Source organism: Mus caroli, unplaced genomic scaffold (assembly GCF_978045245.1).
Source record: "Mus caroli unplaced genomic scaffold, Mus_caroli_1 scaffold_6, whole genome shotgun sequence".
NCBI classification, from domain to species: Eukaryota; Metazoa; Chordata; class Mammalia; order Rodentia; family Muridae; genus Mus; species Mus caroli.
In genome coordinates, this window is record NW_028227261.1 from 91,722,046 (window position 1) to 91,741,887 (window position 19,842).

General features: G+C 41.8%; 1 protein-coding gene across 4 annotated transcripts in view; it reads left to right on the forward strand.

Moving 5' to 3' along the window:
* The window catches only part of Tnc (tenascin C), a 94,325-nt gene that overhangs the window by 53,468 nt on the left and 21,015 nt on the right, over positions 1-19,842 (forward strand). Inside the window, exons 13-16 of one of the 4 annotated variants that reach the window (XM_029476825.1) lie at positions 4,070-4,342; positions 6,612-6,884; positions 15,284-15,556; positions 17,097-17,369. The exons of 1 other annotated variant lie outside the window; for it this stretch is intronic. In XM_029476825.1, the coding sequence (XP_029332685.1) occupies positions 4,070-4,342; positions 6,612-6,884; positions 15,284-15,556; positions 17,097-17,369 (1,092 nt within the window). The remainder of the gene's footprint in view (positions 1-4,069; positions 4,343-6,611; positions 6,885-15,283; positions 15,557-17,096; positions 17,370-19,842) is intronic. 2 more of the 4 variants (XM_085839246.1, XM_029476822.1) reach the window with 2 other exon arrangements.

Below are 19,842 nucleotides of genomic sequence, written 5' to 3' on the forward strand. Positions count from 1 at the left end.
ACTCTTCTTTTTCAAAAGTGAGAGGTGACTTGTCTCGAAAAGTATGTTTCAAATTATAATATCTAAGCAACTTTAAAGCAAAATTTGTAAGTGAAAAATAAAATCACTCGGAGCTCATTTTACAAATACTCAAGAGCTTCCCATAAACCTAGTGGTATATCAAGAATGGAAGTTTTGAGCTCCTCCAAAAACTGCCTTCTATTCCCAAAGGCTGAAAGAAAGCCTTGGCTTTAATTCTAACAATTGGAGTGTGCTCAGTACTGCAGTAAATCACACATCCGTAGTCAATACAAACCAAAGAGCTCATCCCAACTTTAGCCAAATCCCATCTCACCTGAACCCCAGAGAGCAGTTCCCTTTATAGTAACGTCATCCCTGTGTATTCTCATGCAGAGAAGGTTCAAAGTCTGGGAAATTTCACAGTGACTGGACTTAGATGGGATGTTCTCAAACTGGACTGGACCACACCAGTCAGAACGTATGACCAGTTTATCACTTGAATCCAGTAGAATAGCCAGGCAGAATGGGCTGGCCTTATTATTCCTGGTCGCCCGTGTTCCATTGAAGTCCCAGGCTTCAGGGCTGGTACTCCCTACACAGTCACCCTGCACTGCAAAGTAAGGGGCCTCCATACTAATGCACTTGCTGTAGAGTTCATCACAGGTACACCACCATTCTGGACTGGAGATGTTATATATGCCAGTCTGGCTGTTCCCAGAATAGCAAAATTCCCTCATAGGTAGGTCTTGCCTGAATATGGTTTGCAGGCAACATGAAACTGTGACTTAGCAGGTCTGGATTAGAATTCTGTATTACTACCTGGATGTTTTCCTTTGCATCTCTTAGCCTTTTTTTTCTTGCCATTGTATCTAAAATAATACCCCTGCTTTAGTACCCTTCCACGAGGAATAGATGGACTAAGAAATGAAAGGGCCTGACAAAATGTTCATCATCTAGCCAGTGTTGAACAGCTAAGTGAGTAGTTATATTATTCAGGGTCCTCTAGAGAAACAAATTATAGAATGAATATATATGAGATTTATTGTGGAATACATATGGGATTTATTATGAATATAAATATGGAATTTATTAAACGGCTTACAAAGTGTAGTCTAGCTAACCCAAAAATGGTTGTCTACCAACAGAAAGTCCAAGAATCCAACAATTATTCAGTCATGAGACTGGGTGCCTCACCTGTTCTTTAGTATGCACTGCAATCCTGAATACGCAGGCCCTCATGTCAGAAAAAGAATGGACTCACCTGCAAGAGTGAGAGCAGACAGGCGAAGAGGGAGCCTCATTCTTCTGTGTGTTTTGTAAAGGCTGCCAGTTTCATAGAGGTTACCAGCAGAAGGTGTGGCCCAGTTAAAAAGTGCTTCTTCCTACCTCAAAAAAAGCTGGATTAAAGGTCAATCTTCCTGTCTCAAAAGAGCTGGATTACAAGTGGGTCTTCCCACTTCAAATGATTTAATGAAGAAAAAAATCCTGACAGGTGTGCTAATGCACTTGCTGTAGAGTTCATCACAGGTACATGACCATTCTGGACTGCAGATGTTATATATGCCAGTCTGGCTGTTCCCAGAATAGCAAAAATCCCTCATAGGTAGGTCTTGCCTGAATATGGTTTGCAGGCAACATGAAACTGTGACTTAGCAGGTCTGGATTAGAATTCTGTATTACTGCTTAGGTTTTAGTTCATTCCAAATGGAGTCAAGTTGACAATGAAGAATAGCCTTCACGGTGGTCAACCCAACCACGGTAAGACAAAGCACAGGCAGCGGGTGTCTGGTACAGGAGAGCAGAACTTTTCAGAGAAGTCTTTTCAATGCTGCCCTCAGAGACATTAAGTAATTCCCAATGCCGAGTCGGATCTCTTCAGATCTGGAAACTGATCTAGTCATCTTATGCCGAAGTCATCTAAGCCCATTTGTGAAGTGCACTCAAAGTAAGAACCTTTCTAAGAAAAGATGGTTCGTTTAAGTTCCATGTTTTCCATTTAGGCTGAAGAGAAAAAGAAATTCAGCTCAGTCCTTGAAATGCCCCTTGAAATATGCTGTTCCATCCATCACACAGAGCTTTATGCTACTCCAAGGAGGATGGAATGAATGGTAAAATTTGTGGTGATAAAGTTTTGATGCTGTACCCCTCTCCATGTGCCTTGTATTTTGATAATGCCATCAAATTACCTAATTCAAACCATCAATTTTCATATATATATATATATATATATATATATATATACCATATATATATATATATATATATATATATATACCAAGTAAACTTGCCCATTGCTGTGAAGTACACACATACCAGATATAAGGAAGATGATTATGTTCATATACCTAAGTCAGCCAGGTTATCATGTTGCCTTATTCCTGGACTGGGTTGAGATAAACAAAGGTCGTCTGGGATGTCTGCTCTAGGTCAGGGATGCTGATGAGCTACGTTTACAGTCTGCAAGCACTGCTGCAGCTGCCTAGCTCCTTTAGTAAATGGAATGTTCTGGGGAAGTCTTTCGTGCAGTAGATAAACAGTTCTCAGCAAGTGCACTTCTGTCCCCAGACCTCTCAGAAAACCCTGGGTCAGTGTTGGGACATCGTCCCCAAAGGATCCTGGGACACTTAGGAATAAGAATTATACACTTCTAAAAAAAAAAAAAAAGGCTAAGATCTCTAACTTCTAATTCATGGCCACTTCTGCCTTAGGAAGATGGAGAAGGGTATACTTCAGTTTGTCAAGGGCTTGCCTCTCATCCTTGAGGACCAGGGTTCGCTCCTCAGATCCTCAGAAGGGTACAGAGGTATAAATACTTAGAATCTCGACTGAGAAAATGGGGACAAGAGGATTATAGTGATGGTTTCTGGAGAGCCAATCTAGTTGAATTGGTGTGTTCCAGATTCAGTCAAAGAACCCTGCCTGAAACTTAGGTTAGGAGTGATTGAGGAAGACATTTGATGCCAACCTCTGGCCTCCTGCACACAACTGCATACATATAAACTCTCTCTCTCTCTCTCTCTCTCTCTCTCTCTCTCTCTCTCTCTCTCTCTCTCTCTCTCTCTCTCTCTCTCTCGCACACACACACACATTAGAGCTGAGACTGTACTGAATCCCAAACAGTGAATTTGTCCATACCCCAAAGTCAGACTTTCTTAATCAGCAATAACTGAAGATCCTTCTGACACAGTTAAAAAGAACAACTAACAGTGGGCCCTGCTTGGCGCGTGTACTAAGCAATACAGAATCACTCTTAAGTAAAAGGAAGCAAGCTGACTTCACACAGCCTTGCTTTGTGATGCAGCCATGTTTCATGCCAAGGGTTAAGACAGTGGGAGAGTGCAAGCCAAGCCAGGAATCTATTGCGTAACATCATGTCCTTGAAAGTTGAGAAAAAAGCTCAGAGATAAACCAGACCACCTGTCAAAACTTGGGAACACGAGTTCTTCAGAAGCCCAAATACAGAGCAGGTAGCCAGCCACAAGATGACCCTTTACCTCAAGTAATAAAATGAGGCATGGCTTCGCACATGACTAAGATATTCCAAAACACATCAACAGGCTCTATGTTTTATGTTGCCATTTATCAATTTCTGTGCCTTGTGTGTGAGATGAAGATGTTAATAAATATCAGGTAATCATAGAACCTAATGAGATGGTACTGTCACTTCTACTTAAAACTGAGGCTCAGAGAGAAAGCCAGACTCCCAAGATGATACAGCTTGCCAGGTCTGTGGACCTCCAACTCCTGTGCTTTGACTACTCCTACTTCCTTACCCCTCTGCAATCCCACATTGTCCTGGTTGCCTCTAGCCACTGCCTGTGCATTCCCAGAGATTTCCATTCCTTTCAAGGAGGAATGATGCAAAGTTTCCTTTCCTGCCTGTTTCAACTCTTCTCGAAAACCATAACCAGAGTAGCAAAAATCTGAATACAGAAATACCCGGAGATCAGGAGCTACCGAAACAAAACACTCTTTCTCTCCCCTTCTGCTTTTCTGGAGTAGGGTTGTGGGACATTCGGCTGCCTTGCTTGGTTTGCAGCACTAACAGCAAATTCTCTGCCTTCTTCAGAGGATCTCCCTCAGCTGGGAGGCTTGTCTGTGACTGAGGTCAGCTGGGACGGCCTCACACTCAACTGGACCACAGATGACCTGGCCTATAAGCACTTTGTCGTTCAGGTGCAGGAGGCCAATAATGTGGAGGCCGCTCAGAACCTCACGGTACCCGGCAGCCTCAGAGCTGTGGACATCCCAGGCCTCAAGGCCAACACCCCTTATAGAGTCTCCATCTACGGGGTCATCCGGGGCTATAGAACACCGATGCTCTCTACTGACGTCTCCACAGGTATCATCTCCACTGCCCATGCTTAGTCCTCATGGTTCTCTCGCACGCTCGCTCCCTCTTGCTCTCTCTCTCTCTCTCTCTCTCTCTCTCTCTCTCTCTCTCTCTCTCTCTCTCTTCACTCCCCCATCTCTCTCCCCACTCCTCTCTCTCTGAGATGGCAAGGGAATTAGCTTTTCTTCCTGGCTAATTCCTTTCTGCGCATGACGCATGCTCAGAGCCCTTTATGTGAGCTGTTCCATCATTCCAATGCCTTCGCCACAGCAGTGATGAGCCATGTAAGATACTCACACTTCTGGCCTCCAACATCCACTTTCTTGATTCACCTAGTCAGTACCACAATGGCATCTTTGCACGGTGGCCTCTGTTTGGAGAACCAACCTGTTTGGTTTTAACTTCCATCTGTAATCCTGGCAGAGAATCAAAAGCCCATCCTCCCCACATGTGAGCTTTGATGGAGCACAGACCATTTATTGTAGGGACTCTTTTGCTGTTTGAGCATTATTTCAAAATTTCTCGTGGAGATGTGTCCTACAGTGCTTACACTTACACAGTGATTCTTTGAAATGAAGTGAGCACAACAGGAGAACTGAATTACCCTCCAGTAGGCAAAATTCTCTCAGATGCAGAGTCATTGCTAGAACACCAAACTATCAAGCTATCCGTCAAAGAGAGGAGACATACAATTCTGAATGGATAATATACCAAAGATACTGTTGATCTGTAGCAGGACCCTCGGTAGCTCTCAGAGCAAGAAGTATTTCAGGCTATAAATGGAACAGAGTTGCTTTGCTCTGTGAGTCAAGAGTTATTCCCCGAAGCAAGCTTCCGATTCCCGATTCCGACACCAGGGATGCGCTCTGGTTTACTCCTTACACTGTTACAGTTATAAAGCTTTCAATGTGAGTCTTCCCAAGTGAACAGCCTTTCCTAACCCTGTCTTCTGTGGCTCATCTTCATGGTGTGCCCTGATGAGTTCTTTCTCATGACAATGTCTCCCTTTTTTATATACTCACTGTGTCTAAACTCTCATAGCAAACCATTACATCTTTGTTGATTCAAAAGGATAACTCTGCGATTTTTGCCTCAGTTGTTATAGGAACTGTCACTGATACATACATAAAACGTAAGCAACCCCAGTCTGGACAGTGACCTCAGGCTGACCAGAGATTACAGTTGAGGATCCCCTGACTTTTCTCCAGGGTTCTTGTCTGACATCCACAAACTATTCTGTCCCAGAAGGCAGAAAAATCAATCACCTACCACTTCTGATCTTTCCTGCAGATCTCATGGCTTGGATGCCATCTGTATTCTTTTTTATGGTAGCAACATTCTTGTCTCTGACGAGTTGGCCCACAGAGGGGAAGGGCTATAATTAATCTGTGAATCTGGGATTAGGGATCTTTCTCCTCGCTACATAGACTGTACTGGTTTCACAAATGCCTCCCATGTGCATACACTGCATGCTATATCACTGCTTCTCAGGAAAGCAAAAGCACTGGCAGGACATCTCCCCAGAAAAATATTATTTCTTAGCTAAAAAGGGTTGTCTGAATGGTTTGGCTGAGCTGTCTTGGCTGCCAATACAGGACTAACCTTCTTGGCCTACATAGACATAAGTAAAAGAGAACATGCTATTTTAACAGATGATGAGAATAGCTGGCTCTCCCTTATCTAAAGTATGGAAAAAATAATTAAGAGTTACCCTGAGAGATGGGAGTATCTTTTCAAGTGACAAAATCAGAAGCCTCCAGGTCCCACTCAGGGAGGCCCATGCTGTCAGCATTATTTAGCACTCATTTAGATAGATAGGCATTCTCTCAAAGCTAATGCAGGAATCCACATAATCTTGGTCCCTGAGTTTAGCTCAAGAGCCTGAAAGCTGTCAGCCCTCATATCTTTTGACTGATTGCCAATGGCCCTGAGGCAGGGCTCTCGGAGACAGATCCAGCTAAGATGAAGCCAATTCCACTGAGACTAGCCAGCCTGTCTTCTGTGCTGAAGTATCTTGCCAGGCCTGATCATCAGTGGCAAATGCAGGGGAGAAAAGTCTAACAGCTATCCCCTCCTTTGCTCAGTTTCCTCTTAACAAAGCCATTTTCTCCTTCCCTGGCACTGATTAGCAGTGGCAGCATGCTTTGTCTCGCTATAACCCTGAACTATCGGACCTTACTCCCCAGGCATGATGCTGTTAACCACCTCCACCTTGAAACACAGCCAAATAACTAAATCATTTGATTTTTTTTCTCTCTCCTTCCCTCTCATCCTTCAGCCAAAGAACCTGAAATTGGAAACTTAAATGTTTCTGATGTAACTCCTAAGAGCTTCAATCTCTCCTGGACAGCTACCGACGGGATCTTCGACATGTTTACTATTGAAATTATTGATTCTAATAGGTTTCTGCAAACAGCAGAACATAATATATCTGGTGCTGAACGAACTGCCCACATCTCAGGGCTTCCGCCTAGTACTGATTTCATTGTCTACCTCTCTGGAATTGCTCCCAGCATCCGTACCAAAACCATCAGTACCACAGCCACCACAGGTACATGAGCGTTCTCTAGTTTCTGACGCTTTCTCTCCACAGTCTCTCTCAGCACGATGAAGCCACTTGATTTCATTGGCCAATGAGGTATAAACCATTGAATATCAACTTTCCTAGGTTGCTGGGCTGCATCACTGTCTAACAAAATTTTCTTCTGACAGCCACCTAAATGGTACATTCGCATGAATCCATATCTCTGATTATCATAAGCAGACCATTCTAAGTATCATATGAAATTTTGTCCAGGTGGCCACAAATAAGGACCTCCCTCCTTTGGTAACTTCAAAATCATCATGATAATTGTCCTAGGCTTGCAAAGATGTCTCTTCTAATCAAATTTACGTTTTTTTTTTTGATTATCCTAATATCTGTCTCTCTGTAAAGTCTTGGATATCCTCATACCCAAATATCCTAGGGATTTAAGAAAATTGTCAACGGTGCCCGGTTTGCTTTTTTTTTTTTTTTCTCCAGCTGGGAAAATGGCAAGAAAGAGCTATGATAGTTAACTCATCATATAAGCAAGAGGTACCCACGTCATCCATATTACCTCAACCTCAACGCCAGTCGTAGAGGAAAAGATGTCCCTGTCTAGAATGCTGAGAGACACATAGCAAAAAGATGATAATACTCCTTCTCAGATAAGAAACCTGGGTCCGAAGGGAGCAAACTATCCTTGCTCTGCATATGTAGTCCTGAGGCATGTGTTCTGTGCCAGATGATTTCTTTAGTGCCTTGAGGAAGACTCCAGAGAGGAGAGCATTGCCCACTCAAGCAACATTCTAAGCACATTTGAGGCAGTACCTTCACTTTACAGATAAATTAACATGGTCCAGACTAGAAAAAACGTAAGGAATGCAGTTTTCCCTTATAGTTCACAAAAGAAGGTCCATGTTCTAGGGAACACAAGAAAAGGATTGGCATTATAGCATCGAAATTGCCTTCTGCTTAGATCACCAATGGTTGACGGAGACCCAATTTATATGCTGTTTTAGACTGTTATCAGGGTAGTCCTGGAAAAAAGGAGCTGGGGATACTTGGTTCCTAGTCTATTCATGTTAAAGTACAGTAACACAGAGGGGACAAAAGTAAGTTGACCATGTGTACTTGGGTTGAATTTGTTTTCAACAAAGAATAATTTCTTGCCTGAAAGGCAGAGTCTAAAACCTTATGGACTTAGTCTTCTGTGTTTTAAATTTTTTCTCTAATGGTGAATTTGATGAATATACTTTTATATGTAATCTTATTGCTGTCATAGACAGCTCTCCTCTTAGCCACATCTCTGCCTCAAATATGACCTCGGGAGCTTGCCTTAAATAGCTTTCTTATAGAAGTTAGTTGGTTTGATCGTCACCAAACAACAGTGGTATACTCTATCCTTAGTCATCCTGAAACTCTGCCATCTCCAGCCTCAAGCAAGGCATCTTCTAATTACAGCACTTAGCTGCCCAGAATGATAGGCAGATAGCATCCTCAGATCCTGATGGTCCATGCAGTCACAAATACTACCCATTAGAGGTTCTTCGGTCTCCATTGAGCCCCCTTTGAGCAACATTTTAAAAATCAGCTACTGCCCCCTTTTCATCCTCTTACTTCTACCAGATCCTTTTTAATTTAATGTAGGCATCTAATCAAAGCTTTAAAGTACAAATAAGGGACCTTCATAGTCTGTTTCTCCCATATACCCCTTGCAATTTGGAGTTGCTCTGTGTTGAGTTAATAGGTCTTGCTTTGGTTTGAAGTCCTAAATCATCTTTTCCTCTTCTCTTTAACAGTATCCCCTCATAGCACCCATTCATTCTCACCTGTCTGTAGTCCTTCTAATCAAAGCTTGCCTGTGTACCATTCAAAGGAATGTCTGCATGCTGTTTTAAGTCAAACATAATCTCTAGTCTCTTTTCATTTGCCTGGATTTTATATATTGATTGCTACCCTTGGGATGCTAAGAAAGAACCCTAAATTGCAACCAATAAGTCTCATGAGAAAACCCAGTGGTACCCACCTTGTCCTTGAAATTTTCATTTTCTGGATTCCTGATAGATAGGCTGCTCTCTTTTGACATCTACTCTGTTGAGCATGCACTGTCACCTGCTGTTGTCTGTTCCAAAGCACTAGAACTTTCTTCCCATCCATCATCTTGTCAGAGTTGCAGTGCATGTGGTGAATACTCAGAGCATTAAATCTTTAAACATGTCTATCTTTCTTGGAAGTAGACAGCATGCCAAGGAAGTGTTCATAGGAGAAGTGATGGGAGAAAAATTTCCCTTGCCTGCATGGAACACTGACCAAACCCTAACTAGCATTCTCTTTCTGGGTTTTGTCTTATATCTCACAATTCACCATGGTTGCATCCTCTGAGAGTTCACTAAAGGTAATGCTAACCTCAGGAACCAAGGCCTCCCTCCCTCCATCTGCATGATGAATGTGTTAGCACTGCCAGACTCCCTACTGTAGCATGAGAAGAATTATAGACTGTATCTTTAATTCAAGAGATAGCTCCTAAAGCAGAAGACAGTAAAGAGCTGAGTTCCATCTGGAGGACTTTATCTTTTGTGTGGTTGTAAAAACACTGCCAAAGTGGTAGCAAAACTACAGCTTTATCAACACCTCAGAATGACAGGACAGAAAAGGCATGCCAGCGCTATGATTGTAAGCTGTTTCTGAGCCAGATTGGTTGGATCCTTAGAGACTTTAGAGCATCTATGCCATGGAGTTTTGTAGTTAAATATTGTTCAAATGAACCTAGTCTTATCTCTAAATATTGGAGCTGAGACAAAACAACTTCCAGGTTGGAAAAATACTTTGCCTCTTTCCAACTCTAAATCCTATCAATAGCTCAGTCCTCTAGGGCTACCGATTCTCTTTAGAATCAACCTGGTTTGACATACTTCACATTTGTGTCATTTACTAAATGACTAGGAGTATGGACCTACGTACATCTCAGCTGATACTAGCTATGAAAGCCTATTATGTTAAATGAGTTTCTCATATTACTATTTAAGAAACAAGACTTTTTTTTCTTGGTTTTTCGAGACAGGGTTTCTCTGTATAGCCCTGGCTATCCTGGAACTTACTTTGTAGACCAGGCTGGCCTTGAACTCAGAAATCCACCTGCTGTCTCCTGAGTGCTGACCTCAACAGAATTTTCTCTTTACAAAGGCTCTATTAAGCAAACTCCCTAATCAAGGAATTTGATGTTTAACTTCAAGTTTTCCTACATCTTACACATCTACTAGACGTTTTTTAATATAATCCATCTTCACTTGTATAGCATTTGGGGTGAGGTATAGATTTTCCTATTATGCATGCATTTAAGTTTCCAATGTCCTTGAAGAAATTTCACATAGATGCAGATGTTAGCCTTGAATTTGTGCATCCATATAGGTTAAATGAACACTAAGAAGCAAAGACTGCTCAATGGGATACCATCTCACTGAGGCATTTAGAGACATTCCTAAGATATAGGATTCATAGCCTAGCAATGCTGGAGTCAACAAGACTGCATAGAATTAGTTACAGAACAAGCTTTTCAAAGCCTTTGAAGGGATGTGTACTCTGTGAATCTTATTGGTAAAAGAAAATGGTTGCTGTTTATGATGGATGCTTCAACATGAAGCTGCCTTTCCCTGGGACATCTTGACCTCAGAGATTTTGGCAAATGTAGCCACAATATATTTTATTCATCCTATCTGTACTTCTGATGGCTGGCTAACTTTCCTTTACAAATGGCTCCAAACATGTTTACACTTTAAAAGAACACAAATAAATGACTGCAGAAAAATCAGTAACTTCCTTGTCATATGGTAAATGTAAGCATAGATACTGCCTGACTTTCAATTTTTTCTGCAAGTATTTGGTTAAATACAGACATTCCTCTCTCTCCTCTCTCTCTCTCTCTCTCTCTCTCTCTCTCTCTCTCTCTCTCTCTCTTTCTCTTTCTCTGTTTCTGCCCATGTTCCTTCCCTTCAGAGCCAGAACCACAGTTGGGCATGCTAATCTTTAGCAATATTACTCCTGACAGCTTCAATATGTCATGGACCACACAAGCTGGGCTTTTTGCAAAGATTGTTATCAATGTGAGCAATACTCATTCACTTCATGAGTCTCAGCAACTCACAGTCCCGGGAGATGCGCAGCTTGGTAGAGAACACTGCCTGTGATGTCAGTGTGACAGGGACCACCTGGGCTGGTGACCCTAGAGGACCCCTCACACCCCTCACTGCCTTTGTCATTACAGGTATTCAAAGGTTCTCTCTGTCAGTTTAGGATTCTGGAAAAAGGAGATAGGCACTCTAAAGAAAAATCTAATCTCAAACATAGTCTTGACTCCAAATATAAAGGCCTTTGTTTTTAACCTACAGGAAATAAATATATATGTATTCATGTCATATATATGTCATATATACATATATATTCATTAGGATACATATGGTACAAAGTGATATTTTAACATATGTATTTATTGAAGAATCACCAAATCAAATCAAATTAATTTATCAATCATGTCATCTACCTTTTGTGATAATACTTAAAATCTAATCTTTTGGCTCTTTGGAACATCGGCTACTATTAGTTATTATTAACTGAGGCAACTATTCTGTGCCTCAGTTAGCTTATTCTGCACCTCACTGAAGCTTATTCCTACTGGCCAGTTGAGCTTTTGTGCCTCTTGACCAATGGCAAGTGGCCAACCCCATTTCTGGTGACCAGTATTCTTCTTTCTACTCCTATCAGTTCAATTTGCCAAGATTCTCCATAAAAGGGAGATGGTGAAGTGGTTTCTCTTCCTCTTCTTGGCTTATTTCACTTAATATTCTCCAGGCTTACCTGTGACATCAAGAATGATAGAATTCCCTTCTTTTGTGGCTAGATAGTATTCTCCTACATGTACTTACCAAATGTTGTTACTAATGTAGCCATTGAGGGAAACGGATTGCTATGCAATGTTATTTCTAATAGCAGAGAGGCCAAATGTAAATTTCTAGCCACTAAAAGCAATGGCACTCCTGAGAGGAGGAGGACCCTTATAGACCCTCTTGGAAGCTCTTTAGATTTGTAGACTTGACTTAGAGCGTCAGGTATCTTTTGGCCCGTTTTCTAGAATGCTTGATCCATGCAGAAAGTCTGGAGAAAGAGTGAAATTTAAATTAGTGATGATCTAGAGCAGGAATTATGTCCATAAATTGAGGTATGTAAGATGTAAAGTACCTAGTGTCCTAGAGGGTCCCCAAATCCTATAATTTGCCATTTAAGAAAAAACAACCCAAAGCCAAACAAAAAACAAAACAAAAACCTTACTCTTAAAACAGTCAAGCACAGAAACTGGCATGTTCAACCTAGGAAGATAGATACATGCTAAACTTTATACACTTATTAAATTTGAACTGTGATGTTTCTATGGATCATATAAAGAGATGCTGCCTATTTTCTGTCCTGATCTTACCTTAAGTCAATGGTAAAGTCTGTACATGGTTTCATAAAAGTAAATCTCTAACTTGACAAACCTCTAAAAAATGCTTAGAAATTCTCTTCTACTAAACTCTGAGGAGATAGACGTAGTCATGACCCTTAAACTAAGCTAGTTTCTCCCAGAGTCTAAATTACTATAAGTGAGCTGTGTTAATAAGTACAGTTAACTAATTGTGATAGCTGAGATCAAGTCTGGTTGATTTCTAAACCTATCCCACATCATCTTACCTACACATAGCCCTGGCAAATTTGTTTGGACCCTGATGTCCTTATGTTAGGGAAGAGGGTACCCACTGGTGCTGCTGGCCATCTACATTAGGAATCTAGCAGACACAGTGAAAAGTAACTGCCTAGCCTCCACTGGATCCTCTACTAGTGTTATGTCCTCCTGTTGCTTCCCAACAGTATAAGGAGAGTGGGCTTCTTAAAAGTAAATTGGGGTGTAGGTCAAAGTTAAATTCACATGTCTGGCATGAGTAAGACCTTAGATTTGTTCCCCTTCCACAAGCCCAGGGGAAACAATAGAAATATGCCTCACAACTTACTCTTAGTAGAACACTGGGTATGTTTTAGCCTAAGATTTTAAATATATTTTCCTTTCAATTATCAAATGTGAATATAAGCTGGGTTTTTTTAAGTACAGCAGAAAGAATGGGGTGAGAGGAAGACTCTTTCTACCTGAGCACCCAAAGCTCATCAGGCCCTTACATGTCACCTTCTGAAGGACCTCCCACAAGTCAGAGAGAAGCCAGGGAAGCTGAAAGAGCAGCCCTCAGGAGGGAAACAGAGATCCAGTTACAGAATTGTTTCTGCTAATCCCTGGTGTGAAAAGACTCTACATTTTGAAAGAGGCATACCAAAGAAGAAATGAAAATGAATAGGAAAGACTGTGGGTGGAAAAAACAAGCCCTTGATTGACTAATTAGCCTGAAAGTACCTGTTTTCTCTGGAATTCACTGCTTTGATGGCATGGAGTTACAGAGGCCAGCTATCAAAGAAGGGCACCACTTCTCTAAACAAAACCAACATTTGAGAACCTTGTTTTACAAATCAAGACTGTTTGCATGGTAAAAAAAATTTCATATTTGCTTTGATAGAGTTACAGCTCTTGGAAAATCTTATGAGAAAAATAAACTCTAAAAATAAACATTAACTGTTACAAAATCAGCACAGGAAGTCCAAGCCACAGCAAAGTTTAAGTCTCTACTTATGGATTCATTCACTTAGTCATCCAGGTGCCAAGAAATTCTTTTTAAACATTGTCTTTATATCCTAGGGAAATTTGACCGTAGGCATTGGTGCAAGGTCATTTATCGCTTTGAAAATTCTCAGTTAGATGAAACAACATGAGCAAGTGAGCAAGAGGGGAGAGGAGAGGAGAGGAGAGGAGAGGAGAGGAGAGGAGAGGAGAGGAGAGGAGAGGAGAGGAGAGGAGAGGAGAGGAGAGGAGAGGAGAGGAGAGGAGAGGAGAGGAGAGGAGAGGAGAGGAGAGGAGAGGAGGAGAGAAAGAGAAGAGAAGAGAAGAGAAGAAGAGAAGAGAAGAGAAGAGAAGAGAAGAGAAGAGAAGAGAAGAGAAGAGAAGAGAAGAGAAGAGAAGAGAAGAGAAGAGAAGAGAAGAGAAGAGGAGAAGAGAAGAGAGGTTCTAAATTACATGTTGCTAAAGCAGACTTGGGCATGGGATTTCCACCCTTCTCCCCTAAGTGCTGAATGAGTATGCACCGGTCTTCTCTCTCTTTTCTATTAGAGCTGTGTCCCCACTCTGAGTGTGTCAGAGCACTTGATAGCATTTACTAATTTAAGCATTGTGTTAGGATGTGCAAAGGATATCAAGCTTGCAGCAAGAAGGCCTTGGAAAAGTCAGAGACTTTCTCTCCCTGGTGATGTCCTGGAGGCCAGCAGACAGATAGCAACACCTACCTTACAGCAGTGTTTGTTGTGTTAGACTGGATCAACATTCTGTAGCCTCCTCTCCTGGGACTTGTTTTCAGAAATGTGGCTACCATAAGGTCACTTTTTGGAAAGCTCAAGTATGTGAAAAGACCCCTCCACAACTAGGGAATAAATGGGTCTGGGACACAGATAGACAAAACATAAAACCAAGATAACAAAATATGTTCTTGCTTTCTAACTTAACCTAGAAAAACCAAACAACATAAGAATTGCCAAACTTAGAATTCCTTCCTGGTTTATGAACATAAATCGTTAATTTGGATAAGTAACAACACAACAAATCTTATTACTCCTGTTATCCAAGTGTATGAAACTATCACTCAATAGTTGACCCAAATGATTGTATTCAAAATATGAACCAGACTAAGATATGAAATATACCAGAAAAGTAGGCTTGCAACAACCAATTTAAAAAAAAAAAATCTGATTTGCTTCAAAACAAGAAACAGCAAGAAGTAGATTAAGGTTCCAAAGTGACACAAGGTGTCCTATTTGTATAGTGAGATATGGATGGCCCAAGTTAGGCTCAGCTGGAGGCCTTGCTCTATCATACGTTGCTAAGGTGAGACTTGGGTCAAATCAGTTCATCATTTAGAAACTTTTCTTCTGACCTTTGATTGGGAATGATAGTACAGTCTTGTTAAGAAATTTACGTAACAATATCAGGCACCCAAGACATTACTAAATAGTCCTTTTCTGAGCATTTAACTCATGGGATGCTTGACTCAGAATCTATCAGTGTTCTTGGTATTTGAGCATTTAACTCATAGGGTGATTGACTGAGAATTTATCTGTGGTCTTAGAGTCATGAGCATTTAACTCATGGGGTGATTGTCAGGGAATCTATCAGTGTTCTTGGAATCAAGAGCATTGAACTCACAGGATGGTTGACTGGGAATCTATCTGTGTTCTTGGGGCTGCACGCTGCCTTAGTCAAATCAGTGCTGCTAACCTGAGTCATTTTCACTCCTCCCTTCTTTCAGAGGCCTTGCCCCTTCTGGAAAATTTAACCATTTCCGACACTAATCCCTACGGGTTCACAGTTTCCTGGACGGCATCGGAGAATGCCTTTGACAGCTTTCTAGTAACGGTGGTGGATTCTGGGAAGCTGCTGGACCCCCAGGAATTCACACTTTCAGGAACCCAGAGGAAGCTGGAGCTTAGAGGCCTCATAACTGGCATTGGCTATGAGGTCCTGGTCTCTGGCTTCACCCAAGGGCACCAAACAAAGCCCTTGAGGGCTGAGACCATTACAGGTATTTCAATTCAAGAGAGCCATCCGCTCCTCTTCCTGGTCCCTTTTTCTGTGTAGTCTGTCTTCAGATCCCTGTGATTCTTAACATTGTCTGTATTCTCCACTTAATCCACAGACGTAGCTTGTTCTCTCATATTCTCCACATTTTCCCTTTTTTCAGAATCTATTGAGTGCTCACACACACCCCATCCTAGAAAGGAGAAGGTGGAAAGGTTTCTCTTTAATGTTCCAAACCCTTTAGTTCATGTCTTGCCTGTAGCTCTCACGTGCTCACTACAATCACCTTCGTTTGTGTTCATCCTGGCTGGTTCCCAGCTACATTTCAGCTTTCTCAAAAGAAATATGCCAATGAGTATATTTTGAAAAAGTATTTTAAAATCTTTACTATTTCAAAGTCTCAACCTGTGATCTTAACCAACTTACCCAGTGGTCTTATGATTGGGAACTAAATGAAACTTACTATACAGGCCTTAAAAAAAAAAAAAAAACTAATATCAGAGAGATTCTTCAACCCAGACTAAATCCATAATGTTCTCAAGACTAATACTTCCTATAGAAATATCACATTAATAATTTTAACAGTCAGAAAACTGTGTTTCCCAAAGTATTTCTAGAGAAAACAAGCTCTGATGACTGTGTAAAGATCTCATTTGATAACATTTCATGTTCAGTTAAATTTGGAACTAGGATCTTTGACCACACAGGCTTTTCAGAAGCTCTTATTATGTATCTTGCAGAGGGCAGTAGTTCCCAAACTTGTTTGACAAGGAATGCTTTGTAAAGGATGGAGCTGTAAAACAGAAAGAGTTTGCTTTGAGCACACACACTTTGGGAAACTCAGCTTCAGATTTATTTTGACACCGAGTTTTGTCTAGTTACCAAAATGAAACTCTTGAGTACAAAGTATATATAATGATATCTCAAGAGGTTCTAAGCCTCATCCTACCATCTAAAAGGTAAACTAGCAAGGAAATAAAATTAAACAGGATATACTAGGAGCCTTCTTCTGGATAGCACCTCCCGAGAACAAAGCCCAAAGACCATAACAGTCTAAATCATTTTGCTCAGGCTCAAGGGAAATATAATCATCAGAATCGTCACGGACAGCTCCACAGATCATTAAAGTTGGTTTATTTGTCTTTTCAAAAGGAAAAGAAAAGGAGCTCACAGCAGACCAGCACTCAGCCACTGGAAGACAAAGAGCAAATGTAAACAAGTTATGGCTTTGAACTTGTTTAATAATGCACGGGAGGGGCCAAGGCTGCGTCCAGATATGGACTGATACAGTTACTTTTAGACAAAACTCACAGATGCAAGCGAATGCTTGGCTTGTATTGAATGTGTCAGCTCCGTGTTTTCCTTCTCCTCCCCCTATTAGACTTTTTTAATGTGGAATGATTTTCTTTCCTGGTATCTCAGGACACTCTGTCTCTGAAAACCGAGGCAGCACTGCATTCTGATACTCCACCAGAAGGAAGACTGCATGGATGGCTAATTAATGCTCTGTCTCCTCCTTCTTCCACCATCTTCTCTCCCTCTAGAAGCTGAACCGGAAGTTGACAACCTTCTAGTTTCAGATGCCACTCCAGACGGTTTCCGTCTGTCCTGGACTGCTGATGAAGGGATATTCGACAGTTTTGTTATCAGGATCAGAGATACCAAAAAGCAATCTGAGCCACAAGAAATAACCCTCCCTTCCCCCGAACGTACCAGGGACATAACAGGTCTCAGAGAGGCCACTGAGTACGAAATTGAACTCTATGGAATAAGCCGTGGAAGGCGATCCCAGCCAGTCAGTGCCATAGCAACAACAGGTACTGTAAACAAACAGGTGCCATAGCAACAGTGGCATCTATAAACAAACAGGAGAGGAAATCCAAGACTGGAATTCTTCTTCCTATAGGGCTGCATAATCACAAGAACTCTGGAGAGCAGAGAGGCTTGTGTTTAGATCCTGGTTCCTTTAAGCATAGACTGTGTTCTCCTGGACTGTGTGGACAAATCTCTGCACCATAAAAAGAGTATGATTTCCTTAGCAGGGTGGTGAGGATTTAGTGATCTAATTCATGTAAAAGTAACAACATAAGACCTGGGATGTAGTAAGGGCGTCATGGTGTCTCTCCTAGGTCATCAACTATTGGACATTTTAAATTCCAAAAACTTCCTTCGATTGCATAGTATCCGAGAACATGATCCCTTGTTCTTTGGTCAGATGTTGCAGTCACACTAGATGAGTGAGGGACAGTGGAGACATGGAATTGAGACCTGAAAGGATTATGACATGTTTATAAAATGTCCCACGTGAGCCATCAGTACTGTGGTTAGCAAACTGAAGGATGGAGCTGGTAAGGCTAGCAAGACATATGAGCCGACACTGCATGTAAGAGCCCTCCACGGGGGAAATAAGACCCTTTTTCCTATCAGCTATGCTAAGGAGAAAGGCAAAGATACTCAGACACATCATTACTATGGTCATAAAACTTATGTGACTCTTTAGAAGGAGAAACAAAGACCTGAAAATGCAGTACTTAAAAAAAAAACTGAAGGAATAGTCAAGATGGCATTGCATAGAACAACCCCCTCAAAGGAATCTGAGGAAGGAATCAGAAAATCCCAAGGAAAGGAGAAGCACTGAGAAGTGATGAGCCACACACAAAGGATCTTGGCCTTGTCTATTGATGCATTAAGAATCCGAGGCCCAGAAAGCTGAAGTACTGTGCCTAAGGTCAAGCTGCTATAATGAGCTTATTGTGACAGTGTGACTGTAATTATTTTAATATTCAAACCAGATGACAGCTAACCAGTGAATAGATACACTAGCTATGTCTGACAGACACAGGGAATATTAGTCCCAGCTCCCTATGTTAAGACATGTTTTATTGTATGGGTATGTAGGAGCTGGTATGTGTGTCTGTGTGTGTTTGTGTGCCTGGGTTTCTCTATGTCTGTGTATCTGTGTGTGTGTTCACTTGCATGTAAAAGCCAGAAGTAAACTTTCGGTATCATTTTCAGAAGCCATCTACTACTCTGTCATCTGTCTGTCTGTTTCTCTCTCTCTTCCTCTCTCTCTCTCTCTCTCTCTCTCTCTCTCTCTCTCTCTCTCTCTCTCTCTCTCTCTCTCTCTCTCTCTCTGTGTCTCAGACAAAGAAACATACAGAGACATTGTGTATGTCCATTTATATATGGTAAATATGCATGTGCAAAAGTCTGAGTATGCAGGTGCTCATGCCTACATGTGCACAGAGGCCAGGGGAGAAAGCAGAGAGTCCTGCTCTATCATTATCTACCTTGTTCTATTGAGACAAAGTATCTCAGTGACCCTGGAGCTGGGCTTTCAGCCAGCAAGCTCCAGGGATTTCCCCTCACATACACGCACATAGCACTAGAGTTATACACACATGGCCACTGTGCCTAGCTTCTTATGTAGGTGCAAGAGACTTCCACCCAGCACCTCATACTTCCCACTGAGCCCCAGCCCACCTTACATTTTTATACTGTACCTCTGACTGAGACCCAGGGCTTGCCAGTCCAGCTAGACTGGCAGGCCAGCAACTCCCAGGAATCCAGTCACTGTGTTCTCCAATGATTAGTTTACAAGTGTGACACCATGTCCAGTATTTTGCATGGCTGCTGGGGTTGTGGTCAGTCAGGTCATCATCTTATGCAGTAAGCATGCTGCATACTGAACTATTGTCTGAGCAGCATGACAAGATAATAGTATTGTGACAAGAGGCAGGATGCTACCACCTGCAAGAATCTACCCATAGAAACTATAGCCATTGCTTGTAGACATGGAGACAGTGCATTATGTGTCGAGAGGAAAGGCACTGCTCTTTCTGCTCACGGTACCCCCCAGTTCACACACTGGTTGCACAGTGGTTAGCATTGCTGTGCTCCTGAGTATCCCACCCCAACATTGATCTCCACCCCCCCTGTGGCTGCCAAAGAATGGCTCCAGATCAGGAGCAGAGACGGATCTTGGTTTATAAACACTGCTCTTCAAAGCTCTGATCACTGATTCTGTTTTGCTGATTTTTTTCTCCTTCTATAATCCCTGTAGTTCTAAAGCAAAAACAAAAAGAATAATCATGAGTTGATTTGCCTTTTTAAAGAACAAAAGAAAAACCAGAGCCTGTTTTGTTAGGAAGGACCCCCTCTTTGGCTTCTCTCCATGGGGGTCTTAAATTCACAGCCAAAGAGAAAAGCACATATGTGTATTGCAGCGTGTGTAAGCAATGTGTCCATGTGTGCCTGCACACCCATGCTCCAGGACCAGGAGAGGACAGA